Source organism: Barbus barbus (genome assembly GCF_936440315.1).
Source record: "Barbus barbus genome assembly, chromosome: 16".
Lineage (NCBI taxonomy): Eukaryota > Metazoa > Chordata > Actinopteri > Cypriniformes > Cyprinidae > Barbus > Barbus barbus.
The window spans coordinates 30,675,328-30,697,968 of record NC_136744.1 but is presented as its reverse complement, the minus strand read 5'-3'; the positions used below and the strand labels follow the sequence as shown (position 1 = coordinate 30,697,968).

The 22,641-nt window shown below is 35.5% G+C and overlaps 1 protein-coding gene across 1 annotated transcript in view; it reads left to right on the top strand.

The window, feature by feature from the left end:
- Positions 1-8,849: 8,849 nt before the first annotated feature.
- The window catches only part of LOC306882774 (gamma-aminobutyric acid receptor subunit pi-like), a gene marked incomplete at both ends in the record, with an annotated part of 32,088 nt that continues 18,296 nt past the window's right edge, over positions 8,850-22,641 (top strand). The window contains one exon of the mRNA XM_079437653.1: positions 8,850-8,893. Coding sequence (XP_079293779.1) covers positions 8,850-8,893 — 44 coding nt within the window. The remainder of the gene's footprint in view (positions 8,894-22,641) is intronic.

Here is a 22,641-nt window from a genome sequence, read left to right as displayed (position 1 = left end):
AATACACATAATATACAAATAAAACAAACAGTGCTTTATTTCCAGGTACAATAGGTGTATTTAGCAGAGCATTCAATGAAATTGAATGAACAAATATACAAATAAAACACTAGATAGACTGATTCCTAAAGCAACTGTATTAAAGTTTTTCAGTCAAGAATAGTGAGGGATTTTTCTCTGTGTTTTGTTGTTTTGTTAACGTTAAATGAATAGTTCCCCCACAAATTAATATTCTGTCATCTGTCTGTCAATTCTGTCATAATGTTGTATTTTTATATCATCATTTACTCAAAAGTTGTTTTAAACCGGAAGGAGTTTCTTTCTTCTGCTGAACATTTATAAATGCCATTTTGAAGAAGGTGGAAAACCAAACAGTTGCTGGTCCTCAGTGACTTCCATAGGATTTTTCTTTCCTACTATCAAAGTCAATGTAGACCAGCAACTGTTTGGTTTTCCACTGAGTAAATAATGACAGAAATTCAATTTTAGGGTGAACTATCCCTTTAATGACAGTCGACAGCATGTTTAGTGTCCTGTCCCTTTAAGAGCTGCACGCATCTAATATACAGTTCAGGCACGCATCCGTTTCTCTCTTAACTATTTACTTTCATTTTAGAGATAACCAACTCAGTCTGTATGTAAACCTTGTGTGTTTTGACAGTATTAGCGCAAAATATAACTTAGTTGAGTAATCAGGCGCTGTTAGACAGGCGTTTTAGTGCGCGTGCTTCAGGTGTATGCGCTCAGAACAAGCGCACACAGACCAGCGCGCGAATTAAACATTTAACCAGCAAGGCTTGTGTGCAAATAATGTACTTTTGCCATCGCGAATAAGTGCAGTGTCCTGTCTGAGTAACTCTACTGCTGTATGTCGTGTTGTACAGTACATAGAGACGGCGGCGCCAGAACTGTATTTGACAATGTGCGCGGTAGCGCGATACTACGATATTTCTTCAAAAGTAGATCGTGGAGACATTTTTATCGTCCACGATCAAAAATCGTCATATCGCACACCCCTACGGCTAGATGACCGCAGAGACATATGGTGACTTTCTCTGCCAGTATCTGCTGCATCTGTGCATCAGATCTGCCTCACTGTGTCTGTCTGTGTATGTGGGTGTGATAATGAGGCTCTCTAGCTCTATTCCCAAACACTTTTTGCTCTATGTCTGCATAAGAATTTACAATTGTGACTGATTTGAAACGCTCTGCGTAGGCAGCAACTCTACATGCCACACAAATAGTGCTCGTCATGTATAGCATGTAGAATCAATTCACAATTGGCACAGTAGTGTTTGACGTTCACATATTGCAAAGCTAACAATATGCTGTGCGAGCATATAACAAGTTAAAGGCAGTGCCGATCCTTGACTTCTGTATGGGTGCAAGAAATGCATTTGTCCATGTTTCACTCCGTCTTGAATCGTGCTCACGGAAAGCCCTCGAAAAAAACAGTATCTCTTCCGCGGCTCTGTGCGCTTTCAAATTGTTTTTTTTTTAGTAAGAGCAAGAGACTGTACGACATTCACGTTACATGATTTGGCTGATTTTTATGTAGAGAGCGTGACAGTGCACCGCATTTAAAAAAAATGATCATTCATGTTTTCATAACCGCTGACCAAATTCAAAAACGAAAATTAAAATTCATCCAAGATTAGGATGAGTTTGTTTTTTCATCAGATTTGTAGAAATGTGTCACTGCATCACTGTCTCAGCAATGGATGCTCTGCAGTGCAGTGTTAATTTCGTCGTCGACGACGAAAAATATTCGTCAACGAATATCGATCTTTTCTTTCAAAATGTGCGTCTCTGTCATTGGATAAGGTGCGTTTGCATGGCAGCCGCAGTGGACGGATAGCCTACCAAAACGCGAACTAGCGATCTGAAACAATGGCCTCAGCAACCGAAGGGTTAGGGAGTGGGTGACTAGACGTCCCATTTTTCCCGGGAGTCACAATTCATTGTCGATTAACTTAAAGTTAGTGAAGGTGCGTTAGGCGGAAACGCGCTGATAGAAGTGCTCTCTCTCGCGCACGCTCCACTTCTTCAGGTCTCATACAGCGCGCGATCAGTTCTCAGCGCTCAAATACACACACAGCAGTCCACATGTCTCTCATGTAGAGCATCTCACGGAAATACAGTCCGTTATGGTTTAAGTGAGCTTAAACAGGTGGTGAAAACTGAATGTATGTCAGTAGGCTATTACATACATACCTTCCATCTTAAATGGACAGCATTCCTAATTATCTGTCATAAATGTTAACCAACAAAAGATGTTAAATAAATGTATACTTGTTAAGTAAACTTACTGTATCTGAAAAATGAGTTTAATTTATATCTCTACCAAAAAATGAAAATTTATTCCCGTTTTTCCAAATTCAATCCTTGATTCAAATTTCTCATAACTAAGCTTAATTGATTTGAGAGAAGAATTAATGACTATTTTTGTTTGAATGCTACATATAAAAGCTACCAAAATAAATGTTGGTAACTGCAGTTTGACTAAAAGTAATGACTAAAAGTTGACAAAAATGCAATGACTTTTCGTCGATTAAAACTAGACTAAAACTATGAAAGACTCAAATGACTAAAATGTGACTAAGACTATTAAGCATTTTCGTCTCAAGATAAAGACTAAGACTAAATCAAAAGTGCCTGCCAAAATTAACACTGCTGCAGTGAATGGGTGCCATCAGAATGAGAGTCCAAACATCTGATAAAAACATCACAATAATCCACAAGTAATCCACACCACTTGAGTCCATCAGTTAACATCTGGAGAAGACAAAAACTGAAACAAATCCATCATTAAGATGTTTTTAACTAAAATACCATAGAGTCCATAATCCATAACGCTTCCTCCAGTGAAAAAGTGCATCTCCTGTTGTCTCTTACATCAAAATCCAGCCACATATTTGTTTAGAGCTGTTTTGGACTGTTTTGGCTTGTAAACGCTGTTTGATCTGTGCAGATTTCTCTCCTGATTCAGACCAGCACATTGTTTCACTGGAGGAAGAGTTATTATGGATTCTATGGTTTATGGACTCCTGTATGGGTGAATCTTTAAATCATTTTTATTACATTGAAATTTTCACTCAGAAATTGCTAGTAAATTTCAGAAATATTTACAAAGAATCAGCCAGTAGAAATTAAGTAAAGACTGAAATAGTATTTTCTTGTAATTGTTTGTAATTTAATTGATACTTTTTGGTATTCAGGTTTCATTCGTACCTCAACCTCACCAGCTGCTGCAGACTTTTTCTTCTTCGAAAACAACAACACGACCCAACACCTAATCATTGCCCCCCCAAACAAACAATATGTACCACACAACTTACATCAACGAATCATGCCACACGTCCATCAGTACGGGCCATCCCAGAATTTCACCTCGCACTCTTCACCTGCTCCAAAACTCATTCTGATGGCCATCCATGACCAAGGACACTACCACGTATGTAAAATCATGTCAAGTCTGTGCGCAGTCAAAAACCCCCAAGGAACTACCATCAGGTCTCCTCCAACCATTACCTATCTCACAACGTCCCTGGTCCCATCTCTCCATCGACTTTGTAACTGATCTGCACCCTTCTGATGGCTTCACCACCATTCTTGTAGTCATCGACCGATTCTCCAAATCCTGTCATCTGACACCACTAAAAGGATTACCCACAGCTATGGAAACAGCTCTCGCCTTGCTCCATCATGTTTTCCGAGTATACGGCCTACCCGAGGACATTGTCAGCGATCGGGGCACTCAATTTACTTCCCAAGTCTGGAGAGCTTTTTGTAAACATCTGGACATTAACGTAAGTCTAACATCAGGTTATCACTCTCAATCTAATGGTCAAGTTGAACGCCTCAACCAAGAGATCGGCAGATACTTACGGTCCTACTGCAGTCATGAACAACACCGATGGCCAGAGTTCTTGCCCTGGGCAGAATACGCCCAGAACTCCATCACACATACTTCTACAGGCCTAACCCCCTTCCTGTGCGTTCTGGGGTTTCATCCCCCTTGTTCTCGTGGTCTGGTAAACCTTCTTCGGTCCCAGCTGTGGACGATTGGATCCGACGTAGTGGGTGTGGGACAGCACACACGTTCGTCTCCAACGAGCTGTAAGAACACAGGAGTTCCAGGCTAACAGACGACTTTGCCCACATCCTCCCTACCAACCAGGACAGCGGGTCTGGCTCTCCACGAGGGACATCAAGCTTCGGCTACCCAGCAGGAAGCTCAGCCCAAGGTATGTTGGCCCTTTTAAAATTCTTAAAAGAATAAATGGTCACTTACCAGCTGGAGCTTCCTGCTAACTATCGCATATCTCCTTCCTTTCATGTTTCCCTCCTCAAACTGGTCCACCTGGATGCTCACCCCGGAGCCGAGGTCCAAGAACCACCACCACCTTTGGTTATTGATGGAACTCCTGCTTATCAGGTGAATGTGTTGCTGGACTCAATGAGGAGAGGGGGTCAGCTCCAAAATCCGGTGGACTGGGAGGGCTAAGGGCCTGAGGAGATGTCCTGGGTAGCTGCCCGGGATATTCTGGATCCATCTCTCATCGAGAAATTCCATCAAGCCAGACCCGACCGACCGGTGCCATGACCACGGGGGGCCCACGTCGAGCTCCAGGAGTCGCTCCTAGATGGGGGGGTTCTGTAATGCCAAACCAGCAGAGGGAGCCCTCACCCGAATACTGACTGTGCTCCACTCCCTCTGCTTCTCTAGTCATCTCTAGGCATGCTAGCCTTTTGGGCCTGTGCAAAGTATTGCCAGTATTCCTGCCTTACCAAGCATTTCTCTAGTATCCTGTTTGCCTATTCTGTGTATGATTCTGCCTGTTGACCGGACTACGAACATTCTGGATTTTCCCCTCTGCTTTGACTGCCTGACTAACTCGATGTGTTTGGACCTTTTGCTTGCCTACTCATCTTTGTCTATTGGATTAACCCTGTGCATGTCGGCAGATTCATTATGTCAAAAGCCTTCACGAATTCGGACCAGAGTCTGCCAGTTGGCAGCCCCACTACCTCAAGTCGTGAACTTCAAAAGCTGCGCCGACAGAAATAGAAGCGCCCCGTCAGGTGGTTTAAATCTTAACCTTCTGTTTTGGCTGTAGACGGGTCCGTATGGGACGGCTTTTGGGTCCGGATCAGGACCGCGGTCCGCCTGTTAGTGACCTATGCTCTATAGTATCTGTCTATACTATAGAGTATAGACAGATATACTCTGTCTGCGTGCGCGTAGCCCTGTCAAAGCGAAGTGCCCGATATGCAACAACTATCTCGGGAAATTATAATTGAACATGACTTATTACTACATTTCAATACAAAATTACTTTTGTGTTGTATCTGTTTTAATGTACTTTTAAAGTTTGGATCACATTAAAAGCGTAGTTTGTACATTAGTAAATTATTTTCGTGTAAGATCCAGCCCATTCACCGTCACTCACAGACGTTTGCACGTGTTTTACGCATGAGCCGCACGCACCCCAAAATGAAACTGCTTAATCGACCATCGATAGCTTTTATCAATTACATCGCTTATCAACAATTAATTGATCGTTGACATCCCTAATGTCGACTGATATGAAAAATGTTATCGCTCAGCCCTATGAGATATCGAAGGATCCCCAGCCATATATCTTCTCTATTCTGTAGTCATATCATAGCATATCTTTATTTTGCAGATTTCTGTTGCTCACTCAGTATGTCGTAAGCAGCGTTTTGCTTCCCTAGTTGACAAACAGCAAGAGCCGAACCCTTCTGGATGAACCATCTGGATGTTTGATATCTCTGAAGACGTTTCTTGTGATTTCATCCTCCCAGCGAGGTGCATTCGAACAAAGAGAAAACGAATCTAGCGCAAGGCAGCGGGTTCACGAAGCTAGAAATATGATCTCTTTTAATTAACTTAATCTGAAGATTAGTGTTTCTGGGAGAGTCATTATGATGGAATGACTTGGGCTTGATTGGGAATACCTTGTGTTTGTATCAACAGCTGTTTATAAGATGAGCAGATTTCACTGGCCTGGAGCATAAGTAATATGTCTGCTACAGTTCCCTCAAACACTGAGTATTTTATCTGAAGAAGACAGGCCACAGGCGACTGATGCCATCTGTGATGCCCGCTGGGAGAGAAAGTTTGGAAACGGTACACAAGAAGTTTCTGAATTGGTTTCACTGGTTTTCAGCCAATTGTTCCATATGTAGGAAATCAGCTTAAAAGCTGTACAGTCATGCGTCTGAACTCGCAATGAAGTTGATGATCTGATCTCATTTGATCTGATGAATTATTGCATCTCATACACTGTTACTGTCATTGTGTTGCACTGTTTCAATTATGATTTTGGCTTCCAGTGATTATGAGTACAAGATACAGTAATTAAGATAAAACTATTGTGCCGAATTCTGTTTCACAGTGAGCACGTTTACATGCACATGAGTAACCTGACAACACAAGTAAGCTGCGTTTACATTACTTTAATAAATCAGGTTAATTCCCTTTAGTGATGTCAAAATATAATCATTTGCATATCTGACTCTGAGTATTCCATATGTTTGTCAGATTTGATGTTAAATAAAGCTTGCAACATGTCAGCACAAAACTTACAGCTCATTTTATCCTCTCATGCAGTTATAAATGCAGCGTTTTGACTGAACCACTTCTACTTCTGCTGAACACTTTTATCATTTTCTGAGTCATGAAAAAGTCTGCTTTTGAGATATATTCTTTCTTTAAGACGTGGTCAAATACACAGGCGTGGGTCAAACATACAGGAATAACACGGGCTATAGGCAAAAGAGTATTCCAAAGGCGGGCGTGGGTCGATCATCGGCAAACTTAATCCAGAAGGGCTAGGCAAAGGGGTACTCTGAGAAAACAGGCAATAGTACATTAAGTAAGTAAGTAAAGTTTATTTATATAGCACATTTATCTCAGCAGAGCTGACCAAAGTGCTGAACAAAGTCAAAGATAAACATAAAATAAAACAGATGATACAGTAAAACAATACAACATACATAAATCAAATTAAAATGCCTGGGAATAAAGATATGTTTTCAACTTCATTTTAAAAGTTGTAATAGAAGGTGCAAGGCGAATGTCCAGTGGCAGTTGATTCCAAAGACGAGGGGCAGCAATCGAAAAAGCTCAAAGTGCAAAAAGTATCCAGACAGAGCGTGACAACGTGTAAATCCAAACACAGGCAAACATCGATATACAGGAAGACAGGCAATGCAAAACACGGCTAAGAACTAGACTAGTGAAAAGACAAGAACTAAGACCAGAGACGTTGGCTCCGTAAAGTAGCTACGCTAAACAGCATAAAGGCTAACAATACTCCGCGACCAAAAGGGGGAAGTGCATGGCTTATAAAGACAGTCATGTATCACACATGCGCACTTCAATAAACTGACAGAAAGCAGGTTATTGCGCTTACATGCCACGCAAAATCGGGGTAAGAGGCAAAAAACTACCTGCGTCGACCAGTTTATGACCTTACTCCGATAAAAGAAAACGGGTTACCACATTTACAAGACCATGTGTGTTTTCGGCTTACTAAGCATAATCAAAAGTTTTGTTTTGTGTTGGGAATCCAGCACATTTCGTCCTTTACAGTGGTGCACTTTCATCCTTCCCTAAGTGTTAAGTTCTTCCACATCATAGTTGATCTTATTTATATCTAATTTAATTAACTTTTTTTTTTACATTATTTATTTAAATGTGTGTACGCTTGTATATATAATTTATTTGCCTTTTTTAAGTTGAATTATATGTAGCGTTTAAGGATTTTTTTGTTAATTTTTTAATAAAATTGTTTTTCAGTTGATTTTAGTAGATGAAGTAGAATTTTCATTTTTTATTGTTATTATTTTACATTTTTACTTTTTCAGTTGAATTCTGGAAATCCACTGAGATTGATTAATTGATTGATTGATTTTGTTCATTTATTTAACATTAATTTGTTTATTTATTTAACATTACTTAATTAATTTAACATTTGTTTTTCAATTGGTTATATTTACCTTTCAAGAAAATCTACTGTTAAAATGTTTGTATGTATTTATTTATTTACATTTCGGTTTATTTTCTAGTTGAATTATATTTAAGGTTTAAAAAAATCCACTTTTTTTGTGTAATTGTTTTAAATAATGACGGTCTTACTATTAATCTCAATCATAATCATATGTTTGTTTGTTTTTTGCCATAATGAAGCAGCTTTGGATCGACACTGAAATTATATTTTTTGCTCCTTCCACAATGTATTTAATTAAAATGAGCAAAAGTAACACAATTGCTGATCAATCTGTCACTGCCTAATTTTATTGTGCTGAATCTACTTAAATATGTAAAATAGAAGTTTATTTAACCCATTCATGTTGGGATGACCTGAATAATTTTTTTCGCATTAACTGAAACTGGGCAGAGCATTGTTAGTTCCCAGCATGTTTTGCATATGGATGGATTAGGAGAGTAAATGTTGAAATTAAGTGTTATACAGTATGTGGTTGTCTGACAAAATGACTAAAAATGACCATTCCTATTTAATTCTAATATTCAGAGAGGGTGGAAAATGGTCATAAAAAATGACATTTTAGCCACAATAAATCTTGACAATATAAGTGGACCATATATATAAAAAAGTTAAGTGATGTATGATATGAGCCCTCTAAGCAGCATCCAGCAGCTATAAGCACACTGACTGTCAAAGAGCCAAAGTTTCAGTAGTTCAAAGGACTCTTTTACAGTCGTTCTGCTATCAAAGCGTATCTTGACCCGTTTCAATGACCCGCTTCTGTTCTCCTCCAGATAGACTCCAGCGGACTGAAGCTCTCACCGTCTCACCATGACCTTCTTCAGCTCTTTATTTGCCCTCCTCTTCATCAGCAGGTAAGAGGATTGCGTCCTGAACTCACTGAATCGTGTGTTTGATGTTTCTGAATCAGACTGCGGTGAATGTGCTGCTGGAATACTACGCTTACAGTTAAATGGTGTAATTATTCAACGTTTCATTAAAGGAATAGTTCATTGTCGAATATTCACCCACATTTCTTTTGGTGTTTCGTTTCAAGAAAGAAAGGCATAATTTGATGGGCGAACTATTCCTCTTGTGAAAGGTTTGTAAAGAGTCTGGAATCCAATAAAAAGAATAGAAGGATGTTTGGATGTTAGGTTTAAAGTGTATAGTGTAATGTATGGCTGCATGTTTTGGGGGGAAAATCGAATTGTGATTTTTCTGATAAGTCTGTGATTATATTATACAGGATCAATATGGCTATGGCATAATAATAATAATAATAATACTCATAATAATAATAATACAATTGTATTTAAAATGGTAATATTTCACTGTAAAAAAAAATCAAGTGTTAAAAATAAGATTGGTTGTTGTGATTTAAATTGCAATTTTAAAAAATATCTACGTTTGCTCTGTTTCTAGGGATGCACAACTGTGCTAAATTGTTTAGAATGTATATTAATATGGCTATGAAATAATAATTATATACTAATAATAAACAAATAAATGATTTAAAACAGGAAATTTTGTTATTTTATTTTTCAAGCTCAAGGAAATCCACTGATTTTTTTTTTTTTTTTTTGCATTGCATTGCATTGCATTGAATAATCTCAGTCTCAGAAAATATTACTATTGTAATATTCACTGTGGAATCTATAAACGTATATTGCAGAGTTTTGATTTGAGAATTGCAGTAAGCCATATTGAGATTTTGGTTTTATTTTGATTAATCGTGCAACCTTAGTGCAGTCTATCATGTGGATTCATTACTTGAAAGTTAGACAGAAACAAAGGCTTATAATTTATTCCAGATGGTTGTTGGTGTCAGTGAACTCTGTAAATGTGCTTTGTGACTTGACGCAAGCAGTGAATATGATTGGGAGTGTTTTCACAGTCTGCTTCCCTGAAAAGTGCCTGCTGTGATGAACATATACCCACGCACGCAAACATACATGTGCATGAGCTCGAGGCGCATGTAATCGTCTCTGGGCCCGATACAGAAAGCGAGATATTGATGCATTCTGACACTCGCCTCGTTCCTGCAGCGCTTTGAATCAGACGCTTTCATGGCTCGTCGTTCCCTGAGCTCCAGACTCCAGCGGCTCCTCTGATTATCATCAATAATGGAGACGAGTGAGCGTAGGCACGCTTTCACATGCGGTGGCCTTACGAAATCTTCTTCTGTACACACACACACACATGCATCACACATAATTCAGCCACATCACAAGCCTAAGTATCAACATGACATTTCACTCGCATTTCAGACTAAAAATAGATGCTAAATATTTGTAGGTGCCTGTGTGCGAATGAACCAAATCACTGCAGGTATTTAAAAAGTCTTAAATATCTGAAACTGTAAAACAAACATCTTCATTATCATTTTAAAGAGGTTTTAATTTTGGGGAAGGAATCATGAACATGATAAAATGAGTTTGATTAAATTATTTACAGACTAATGTGATTATTAACTTTAAAGAACTATGATTTAACCATCTGGGATTGTTCGTTTAGGAGTCATAATCTTGGTCAAAACAAACTGGAGACCATAATCATATGTTTTATTTTTATGAAATGTATGTACTATGTTTAATTTCAGTCTTTTTTAATAATTGGTTATTTTGAGGTGCCTTCAAAGTACTAAACAATATTCATATTGAAATTATGGACCATTTATTTCTATATAAACGTAAAAAAGAACCACAAACATTTTCTACTATTTTCTCAGTTAACATATCCAATATTTATTTATATTATTTACATATTTATAAATATATATTTTTATATTTATACATATTTGTATTTTATTCAAATCTTATTTTTATTATCTGTGTTGTTGTTGTCTCTGTGTACTTGAAGCTTGTGACACTAAAACAAATCCCATGTTGGAAATAAAGCTCTTTCTGATTCTGACCAATACATGTTCTATGGAGGTCATTTCTGACCGGGAACAAAACAAGTATAACTGTACAGTTATATATTGTACAGTGTATATATATATATTTGGTAACACTTTAGTAAAGGCACCAATTCTCACTATTAACTAGTTGCTTGTTAGCATGCCTATTATTAACATATTGGCTGTTTATTAGTACTTATTAAGCACATATTCTGCATAACCGTATTCTACATCCCTAATCTACCCAATACCTAAACTCAACAACTACCTTAATAACTATTAATAAACAGCAAATTAGGAGTTTTTGAGGCAAAAGTCGTAGTTAATTGGACCTTAAAATGTAGTGTGACCATATAATATAGTTTAATATATTATTGTTTATTAGCAATATTTATAGGTATTATTAAATTATTACTTTTGCTTGAAAATGTCTGCTTGCAAAAAAAAAACATGATTTGATTTTTATCATGCCCCTTAGGTTTTTTAATGTGCTCCTAACTTTTTAAACCTTGTTTTGTTTTATTTGATGAACTTTGCAACACTGAGGCTGTCACTGAACTGAATCAACATGGAAGTAAATTAAGCAGAATAATCTTATTGTTGTTGTTTTTAGAGCCGCTTTACAACTGAAATTGAAGAATTTTGCAAGATTAATACTCTAATTTTCTTCTTTATTAAAGTTACTTTAAAAGTGATAAATAGATATGATTTGTCTAAGATTGTAGATTTCCAGTTGTTACTATGATCTGATTATGCATATGATGCTTTTGCGAAATGTAAGTCATGAGTTGGTGATTGATTTGTGAGTTTTGTGTTTACTGATTTATTAAAGGAATTGACTCAGTTATTTGATTGTGAATCAGTCTACATTGGCCATGCTGCTAGTTTGTTATTCCATGCAAAATGAAAGCACAATGCAATAGAAAAAATAATTTATTGATTCTTATTTATCTTGTTTATCTCATTGCAATCACTTCAGAGCGTCAGGTCTCAACTCTAATGAAATACAGCCTCCTTTGATTTGTTGTGGTGCCGCGTTTTGCAGGAAAAGATATTATGGACACATGCACGCAGACAAAAACAGAAACTGAGCTGCGGGTGTCATTTCATCCGCTGATTATCAGAAAAAGGCTGCATGAGATTAAAGAAACAGGCGTCTTTTATCTTCAGCCAGTTGATTTGGGCGCTAAACAGAGAAAGACTCTCCAAGAAAAGCATTAGTATCTCGCTTGTCCTGCACAGAAAGAAGACTCAGTGTGCTGTGAATTCATTGACGTGTAGACTTGGATGGTCATGTTTACAGTGAGCTGTTTTTGCTGTTTACATTATTTTTGATTTGCAGTTTACATTGTTTTGGTTCAATGCTTGCTTTATGCTGGTGTTAAATGTAGATTCAGGACTGCCCCTTGTGTTGTGTTATTTTGTCAATATAGTGATAGCTGTAACTAAATTAATTTCAGATAGACTCTTCAGCAGTAGATCCACTTTTATATACTTTCTGTTTAATATATATTTTTAATATTTTCAGGTTTTTAATTTAGATGAGGCTAAGTTTGAGTAATTTTGTTTTTAACAAGTAAATATAGCTTTTATTAATGATGAACTGACATGAAAACCGATAATTTTTTTATATTTGGAAGCCGATAACTGATATATTTTCTTAAGACATTAAAGGGGACGTATAATGCTACATGCACTTTTATAAGTTGTTTGAACTGAAATGTGTGTTGGCAGTGTGTGTACACAACCACCCTATAATGATAAAAATCCACCCAGTGTTTTGTTTTTTTAAATTACTAAAATCTTTACCCCTTTCTCAAATCGAGCCGATCTCTGTGTGACGTCACACCGACGGAGGCCCCTCCCACGATAGTTTGATTGACAGTAGGTTTTAGCACAGACTGCACTGGTGTCTTACCTCAGACCCGCCCTGAGTGAGCTGTCATCGGTTGTTTCACCGCCGGAGCAGATGTAGACAAGAATGACTGATTGAGGTGTTTTGTTGATGAACATAGCAGTCGTGATTTACTCCAGACATCTGAGCCGCTGAAGAGGATTACGTTTGGTTTTGAAGGGAATGTGCCCCCGATCTGCCTAAATGCGTCTATGTTTGCGTGAATATTCGTGATCCAGCTTCACCTCCAGAAGAAGTGAGTATAAGGTTTTTTAAATGAATCTTTGCAAATCGCCTTTCCTAATAATGTGCTAATTAGCAAGTTTCACATGAATGCAGCTAAAGTAAACAATCCCTCAGAGAGCAGGTCGGAAGAGAGGGGCGGAGTCAGCAGAGCTCATTAACATTTAAAGGAGAATGACACAATACGGCTTGCTCTGATAAGAGCTGTTTTTGACAGGGAAAAAAAGGTGATTTTTTTACACTACCAATGAGAAATTTTAACCAAACTATGTTACAGACTATTCATTACGACTCTAAAGAATAATATCAACTTGTGGAAAATGGGTATTATACAGTATAACCCCTTTAAGATTAAATGCATCTTGAAACTAATGCATTTACTGAGCAAGCATATCATTTATTGTTATTATTTATTATAAATTATAAAAAAATTAACATTTATCGGCCAGTGCTGAGATATTGTGCATCCCTAGTTTTTGCTCATTATTTTCAGTTTTACTTTATTTTATTGCCTTGAAAACTAGCTGAAATATATATTTTAATGACTTTAATTATAGATAATAACCTTGTGGACGCCCGTCTCCATCTAATGCTGTAAGTCTGGTGTGTTTGAGCGATGCAGGTGGTTTGAGAGGCGTTCAGTGTTGTGCATGTGAGGTTATGGAGGCTGTCCTTGAGTAACACGCCTGTGTCTTGTTTTACGTCTCTCTTTCTCACTCTTCTGGGACAGAATCATACATGTTTCCTTGTTTTTCATCTCCCACTTTCCATTTGCTGGGAAAGAACAAAGCAAGAGAAGATCCAAGAGTAGCAGAAACAGCCACACAGTGGCTCTCGTCACAACACAGCCTTGTTTAAAACACCCAGACAGATGCAACCACACGACAGACTAGAAAACATGAGAACTGTGTGAAAGAGTGTGTAGAGGAGCATTTTATATAGGTCTCATGTGTGGTGTGGGTTTGTAGTGGTAGGCCTGTCATGGTATATATACTGTGTTTATAACAGTGTCAAATTTTATATTGGGTAACACATTAAGAAACATCATGATGCGGTTACAGCAGATTCAAAACTCTGGGCTTGGTAAGATTTTTTTAAGTTTTTAAGTTTTTGAAAGTCTCTTCTGCTCACCAAGGATGCATTTATTTGATAAAAAATGCAGGGACAAAATGTGAAATATTATTACAATTTAATACAGCTGTTTTCTATGTGAATATGTGTTAAACTGTAATTTATTTCTGTGATCTGCAGCTGTATTTCCAGCATCATTACTCCAGTCTTCAGTGTAACATGATCTTCAGAAATCATAATAATATGCTGATTTACTGCTCAACAAACATTTCTGATTATTATCAATGTTGAACACAGTTGTGCTGCACATTATTTTTGTGCAATCCATGATGCATTTTTTTTCAGGATTCACAGATGAATAGAAAGTTCAGGAGAACAGCATTTATTTGTAATAACATTAGAAATGTCTTTAACTTTTCATCAATCTAATGAGTGGACGTTTCTTTAAAAATCTCACTGACCCAAACCTTTGAATAGTAGTGTGAATGATACGGTTTATATAAATTAAGCGTAGTTTTGGTTACACAACACAGTTTAATTTGATTGATTTTTTTTTTTTTTTTTTTGTGAAAATAAGTTCCAAGTTTGAATTCTTTTCAGGTTTTACAGGTTTATTTTATTTTTTAGCACCAGCTGTACTAGATGACTAGATTAGCATGAATTGCTTTTGTTTCTCTTATGTAAGTCGTTTTGAATAAATGTAATAGTTCAACATGGATACCATGGCTTGGTGGCCGCAGACGAATGTTTCATTCTCTATAGAAAATACAAAATGAATATTTTATCTCCTTCAGTGCTTCAGTCTGCTGATTTTTGTCATAAATTATCATTGGCGCAGTAAAATCATGAACATTGTAAAACCAAACTTGTTAAATGAGACCGAAGAACGTCATGAGCGAGTTTCCCCGCAGGCCGAGAACGAGCTTCTCAAATACTGCCTGCGGCCTCAGCGAGAGATTCAGACACACGCCAGCAAAGATAAGGTGGATTAATGTGAAATGAAATCTTAAAAGCTACTCATGTGCGGCGTAACGCTCAAAGACATGAACATACACTTGCTCACATACGAGCATACGCACATGAGAGCGGCTCAATTCACTACACGCATGAAGTCATGGATTAACTTCTTCTTAAGTGATCTGAGATGGGAAGCTCTTCACTAGATCAGCAGACTTTGACCCTCTTACACAAGTCTTAAATTAACCAGAAACTCATTTCTATTGGCACTTTGAGAAGTTTAAACAGGCATATTAAAGTTTAATATTAAGCTCTTCAGAAAATCATCTGTTATTTGAACATATATATATAATAATAATATTTAAAAATATCAGATATTATTAATGCATGTAAACAGATATCCACATCAAATCAGATTTACAAAAGTGATTTTATATACATAGTAAGCATATTAAATCAATAAAGTGTATATTTTAATGTTTCAAATAGCTTTTGTGAAATTTAAATGTCAAAATATGGGAGAAATAATGTTCCATCGTCATTCAGTGCAATATATATATTTATGTAAAAATGAAATAACATGCTTTTTCTGACCTGCACTTAATAAAATATATAAAAGAATAAGTGCTCATCCGAAATTTTAATCATATTTTAAGTAATTAAAATCTTTCTGACAAATAGCTAAAACCTAGGTTTGAAGCATAGTGACAAAATTACAATTAATGATAATTGTGGTGCTGCGCTGTGATCTTTTAATGTCATCTGATTATTCTGGTACTAAATATACCTGATGAACTTTATACAGGAGGTTTATTCATTAAACTTAACTCTCAGTAACTCTCAGTCAGTAACAGTGAAGCTTGACTTGGCAAGCGATGCTAACTTAATTGCCTGTTTCTGCGAGGTTTGTACCAAATTGATCCGAACCGTTCCAAGCTCCCGTTTCTATAAATGATCCTCAAATATGTAACCTTTTCCCCTCAGAAACTTTTAAATGAGAGCAGTTGCCATAGCAACCATCCTGAGGGATTCTAATGCACCGCACAAATGCAGCCAAACATAGCTGGTTCTCATTTACTCATTTACTCACTCAAGTTGCTGTTTTTATTATTTTTCTGTGATTTCTTAAAGCAGATGGTGTGAAAAGAGGACGAGGTGTGGTGTGTTTTCACTGCTATAGATGCTCTCTCCAGGGTTGTATTGTGATCGCAGTGATGTGCTGTTAGTTTCGTGTCTTGCTCATTAATGAGTCTTGTTTATTTACCTCATTTACTCTAGCAGAGAAAACTGAGCAAGTAATTTTGCAGGTGTGGTGATCTTCCGGATGGTTAACCATAATCTGACCAAACAAACAGTATGAAGCATGCCGAGCGTCCGGTCCAGGTCTGAAAATCATTGCAGCCACCTTCCACTAGCATATATACCAAAAAACTAAATAATAAAAATACTTTCTTCAAAATAAAATGCTTGTCATTTTTTTAATTAATTTATTATGTGCACATTATTTATATATTTTATATATTATAAATGTAAATGTATATATTAGGCTATATATTTACATATTTTAAATATTTTAGGTGTTCAAAAAAAAAAATATTTATATATTCTGGTTTTTTTGTCATTTTTAAGTTTATTTGACATGCATATGTTCTTTTTTTTATATATTTATTTTTCGTCATTTTTCAGTTTATTATATACATAGTTTTTGTGCACCACCACGAATGTTTCTCTATATCATTTGAGCAAAACTTCCCAGAAACATTGCCTCAGCTTAAAATAAATAAATAAATAAACTCACGAATGCAGTCCAACCATAAAGACACATCGTCAGCCGTTTTCCCCTATGAACAGCACTCGGCGGATATTTCCACTGCTGAATGTAGTAATGATTTCTCTCAGGAGCACTTACTGACATAAAGGAGGCAGTTATTGCTGAATTAATAAGCAGAACATATTCCCACTGAATGCTTGACCTCTCTTGCACACCATCTTTCATTTGCCTGTAAAAATGAGCTGTCGTGTGTCCAAACTCAGAATGTGAGTTCAGAAACGCATTCAGGCGGCTATTGTTTCTTATATTGTGAATCACAAAGGGATTTTTTGCGCCACACTCCTGCTGGGTTCGCTTAATAGGCTTTAGTTGAATGCTCACTAACAGAGCGTCTAGATTGCGTTATTTTTTATTCATTACTTGTAGTAAATGTGATTTGGAGGTTGCATACATCCCACCAATGACTGCGGGATGACTAGCATTTCTATCATAAAGAAGTGGACAAATATTAACGATTAAGTGGACAGTAAATGTCGTTTAGTCAATATTAAACAAGCATTAGATCACGCTTTAAAATGTAAAAACAATTGTTAGGCTGTTGGCACAGGTATTTGATACAATACATAATGTAAATAAGTTATGATTATATTATTCCATTATGTATTTTAGCTGTTTTATTCAGTGAAACCATATGATTACTTGCTTTTGATATTTTATTTGAACCAATTATTATTGCCTCATTGCTATTATTTAGAAGTCATTTTAAAGTCTATTGTTTGTGTAGGTCTATTTTTATTATCACAAAAAAAGATCCAATTACTTAATTAATCATCAGAATAATTGACTGATTAAATAATCGTTAGTGTCATCCCTAAAATTTATTACAATTTTATCAATAATACTGCCATATCTTTTTCCCATATTTTCTAGGTTTAGTTTTTATGGTTTGATCAAATGTTAAAAATAAAAAGGGATGTTTAATCAATTGAATTAATAAAATTTTGAATATATTGCGATATTGCGTTTTTTAAAATAATGCCATATGTATTTAATTTTTTTTCTTCTGTGTTTCTACTGTTTTTCCCAAATTCCAGTTTTTCTTTCTTTTTTTATAGATTCTGTTTTTAATTGTTTATTTAAATTGTGATAAAAAATGATGCCTAATCAATGCAATTCATACATTTTTAAATATTTGTTTTAACAATTAAACTAATCAATGTCTAATCAGTGGAATTCATAAAACTTTAAAACATTAATGATTTATTACAATTTTAACAATAATAGTGTCACATGAAATGTATTTATTTATTTCAGAAATTCAGTTTCTAGATTTTTTTTAAATAATTTTTCTAGATTTAGTTTTATCAAATGTTAATAATCAAAACTGCATAAATATGAATGCATAAAACCTTAACAATTTAATTGATCTTTTTAAATTATTTAAATGAAATGCAAACAATTACTTTCATTTTTTGTCCATCAACAGAAAACGTGGAAGAAATGATGTTCTTTAACCAACAAATGTCATTCGGAGGTTGGATGCTGTCTGTGTTTCATGAAGGGGTTGTCAGTGCGTTGCTGAAGCGTTGCATGTGTGTTTTTTGGATATTGCTGTGCTTTTCATAGTTTCATGCTCAATTAGATTTTTTTTTCATTTGTTCAGACCATAAGCAATAATAATATAGTGATGCTTTCCTTAGCGAACAGCACTACTAAATACAGAAAACCAGAAGTGAGGAGATACCTGTGCTTTAGTAGGTCAATCCACACAAAATTGCTTCAAGACTCTCATTAAAATATTCAGATGATTCATGCCGTGTCATTATTCGTCTACCGGATGCAATCTTTAGATAATTCCCAGCAGATTTGAGAGTCTTCCTGCTCTTATGTCCTGAGGAGCCGTCTCATTCCTGCACTGGCTGTCTGTGTCCTCGAGGACATGTGTAATATTGCAGGAGACTCGTCTCGGCCATCAGCAGAAGCGCTGGATTCCCACACAGTCTGAGAAGCTCTGACACGCTGTGAGAAACAGGCAGGAATTCACTCTCGCTCATCACTCATGCTTTATTCTAGCCTCCATCTCTCTGAACAGCCAAACACTCTGAACTCTTCTCTACCTTTACACTGATAAAAATGATTTTGTGGTAGGCTTTTTTCTTTTTCAGTGAGTAAAGTTTACAATCCGTGACTGAGTGAAATGTACTCGAGTATTGCAGGGTAAACTTAAAATAATTAAGTAGAAATTACTCAAACTCTACCTGGCCACTTTAAATGTACTTATTTCCTTTGCTAATTTTACATAACTTGGTGAAGTAGATTTTACTTAATTCCATATTTAAACTTTATTTAAAAAATATGCGTGCAAAAACTAGCAAAATAAAAATGTAGTAAATGTAACTTCTTGTTTTTTTCCGTGTAGTTCTCATAGTTTTGTTTTAGAGGAGCTTTAATGCTGTAATCGGTTTGTGATCATATTAGAAGTAGGGCCTTATAAAATCTGTTTTATTCTTTTCCCTAAATTTCCTGTTTTCCATTTTAACTTGATTGATTTTTATCAAGTTTTAATTTTATTCAGTTTAATTAAAATGCAGTTATCGATAAGAAGTCTAATCAGTTAAATTGTTATAATGCCCTATGAAATATGTTTTTTTTTTCTTGAAATTCCATGTTATCCATTTAATTTTTCTAGATTCAGTTTTGTTTATGGTGTAATTAGGCTAAATGTTAATATCCAAAATGATTTCTAAACTTTAACAATTTAATAATTTATTACAATTTTAAAAATAGTAGTGCGCTATTAAATATTTTATTTTTAGTTTTTCCCCAAATTACATGTTTTCTGTTTTAAATTTTCTAGATTAAGTTTTATGGTTTAATTAAATGTAAATTGTAACATTTTAATAAATGTTTAAATTTTTTTTTAATAACAGCACCCTGAATTTTTTTTTGTTTTTTCAGAAACTTTGTTTCCCAAATTTCAATTCTGTGTTTTATGATTTAATAAAGATTAATTATGAAAAAACTGTGGTAATCAAATGAATGCATACAACTTGAGCAGTTTAATTAATCTTTTCAAATGTAATCAAATGAAATTTAAACAATTCATTTCATTGTTTGGCAAAAAATAAATAACTATAATAAAATAAAACATGGAAGAAAAAAATATGATATCCCTGAATCAGTAATGTTTTAATAAACTGTATTAGTATTATTGTTATTATTAAAGAAGAACATTCAACTGTGTTTTACAGTGCAACGTCTTAAAGTTAAACCAGACTTTTATTTTGCTAGGTTGTAGTGAAGACCTTTGAGTTTCTGTGCGTTTCTGACAATACTTTTGTTCAAATGAAATGGTGAAATATAGCTTTGATATTCACAGGCACTAGTCTAGGATTTGATTAAGTGAACAGCACTGAATTTATTCAATCTAATTCAGTGTTATAAGGAAATTACAGGATTTCCGTCTGTGTTTTCGGACTAAGTGGCCCATTTCTGTTGAGAATCACTGTCATGTAAGACACCGATGTTGCTGATTCTCATCTAAATGTCTGAAGGTTTTCAGCCACGTGTTTATATTTAGCTGCTCAGAGAGACACAAAACTAGATGTTCAGATTAAAATGCATGACAGTAAGAGATGTTTATCACATCCGGACAAATGAGAATGAAGTGACATGCTGAACACTTCACATGGTTTGTCAGTGTTTTAAGCCATTTTAGAGGAGCGACAGTAATCTTCTCTAATCTGCGAGTCCTCAAGGAGTGTCTGAATGGTATCGGAGGACAACGACAGCACAGGCAAACGCGAGGGCGTCCGCAAACATCAGAAAGTAATCAATCCACTGCAGCTGTCTGTCCCATTCCCAATCCCATTCGCAGCAGGTGTATTCTTATCTGTGTCTGTTTGTTCACTGATTCCAGGCCATTCAGATTTAATTTCATAGCTGTCGCCCTTGAGAGATGTTTCTGAGCCTGTTGACTTACAGAAGCGCTCTTGAGCGCATGTCCTGAGAGTGTTTGTTATACAGCAGAGATCTGAGCTGTAGATGTGTGGTCATTTATGATGCCAAGAGCAGAGTGAATGTATGAATGTTGAGCAGGATAAAAATAGAAATGTGTTAATCGTGAGGAGTTTGCTGGACTGTTTATATCCATTTCCATTTGTGGATTCTGCTTTAATGGTTTAATTTTAATTTAATAATCAAAAAATCTATTGAATTCATAAAACCTTAACAATTTAATCATTTTAATAAAATTTTAACAATAATAGGGCCTTATTAAATCTGTTTGAAATTCTAAATTCTGTGATTTCCATTTTTTTAATGGTTTAATTGAATAATCAGGGATGTCTAATCTGTTAAAAAATCTAAACAATATAATGATTTACTGTAACTTACTGTAACTTACTGTAACAATAATAAGGATCTAAGAAATGTTTTAATTCTGTTTTATGATTTAATACAAATCAGTGCAGTTGTGATCATTTCAGAAGTGCCAGCCTTATGAAATGTTTAATTTTCACAAATTTTATTTTTTTCTGGATTCTATTTGAATGGTGTCATTTAAATTTTAATAATCAAAAAGAAAGTATTTTCAGTTGAATTTGCCAAACAATTCAATAATTCACAATTTAATAATTTAACAATATATTTGCATTTTAAATGGATTCTGTGTTTTATGATTTAATACAAATTATCTTTTAAAAAAAAGTGTTAATCTAATGAATGCACACAACTTTAACAGTTAAATTAAACTTTTAAAATTGTAATCAAATGAAAATAACTATTCCTTTTTGTTTTTTGGCAAAACAGGTCTGCAAAATAGAGGTTTATGTTTTACAGTTTAAATGCAAGAAAAATGGTTTTCATAAATCACACACACATCATTATTACTTTTACACTTGTCATAATTTCTTCAGGTTAAACCAAACATGTCAACTTTTATTTTGGGTTTGTAGTGAAGATCATTGACTTTCAGTGTGTATATGACGCTGGTTTTCTCAAATGAAACGATGAAATGCTGTTGAAGTGACTCAAATGCATATTGTTTGAATTGTTGAAGAATCAGAAATCACTGTGAATCTAATTAGCAGCGGCTGGATGGATAGGTGGAAGGATAGATGGACGTAATACATCCTCAGGGTCAACAGGGATAAATATGAAATGATATATCACCCTAATGAGCAGTAATAATGGCTGTTTTATGTCAGTAATGTGATGGCAGAAGAGCCTGCGGTCTGTAATTCAGGGTGTGTGAAGCGTTAACTGCAGGTGGGATTGAATCTTCAGCTCTACATTGATTAGCTGTTCTCATCAGATCCATCCATCCAGAACCACAGGAACATGAGATCCGATCAGATCTGAAAGGAATTGTCCTCTTCGTGGACGAGGGAATCTGCTGAGAACAGTGAAAACCAGACAGAGTCGTGTGCTTTCTGTAGTGAATCAGATGAATGATGGGAGAGGAAGAGGATGAGAGAAAACACTTGAGTTGTAGATTTTTGACCCTTCCTCCTGTCTAATATATGCTGTCAGATACCAGATTACAACATTTAAGCATGCTTGTGTGACATCAAACTCGATTTGTACAGAGAATTCAGTTTGAATAATGTTTTTATTGAATAATGACAGTGTGTGGTTTGTAAAGGCTGAAGCTGCGGTTTGTTCCTCAGACAGTTCTTTAATGCTGCCTTTTCTTTCTTTTTGAAACCCCAGACGAGCTTCTTCTATTGAGATGAATGGAAATATTGGCCTAAAGCTTTTCTCCAGGTCATATATATAGACATTA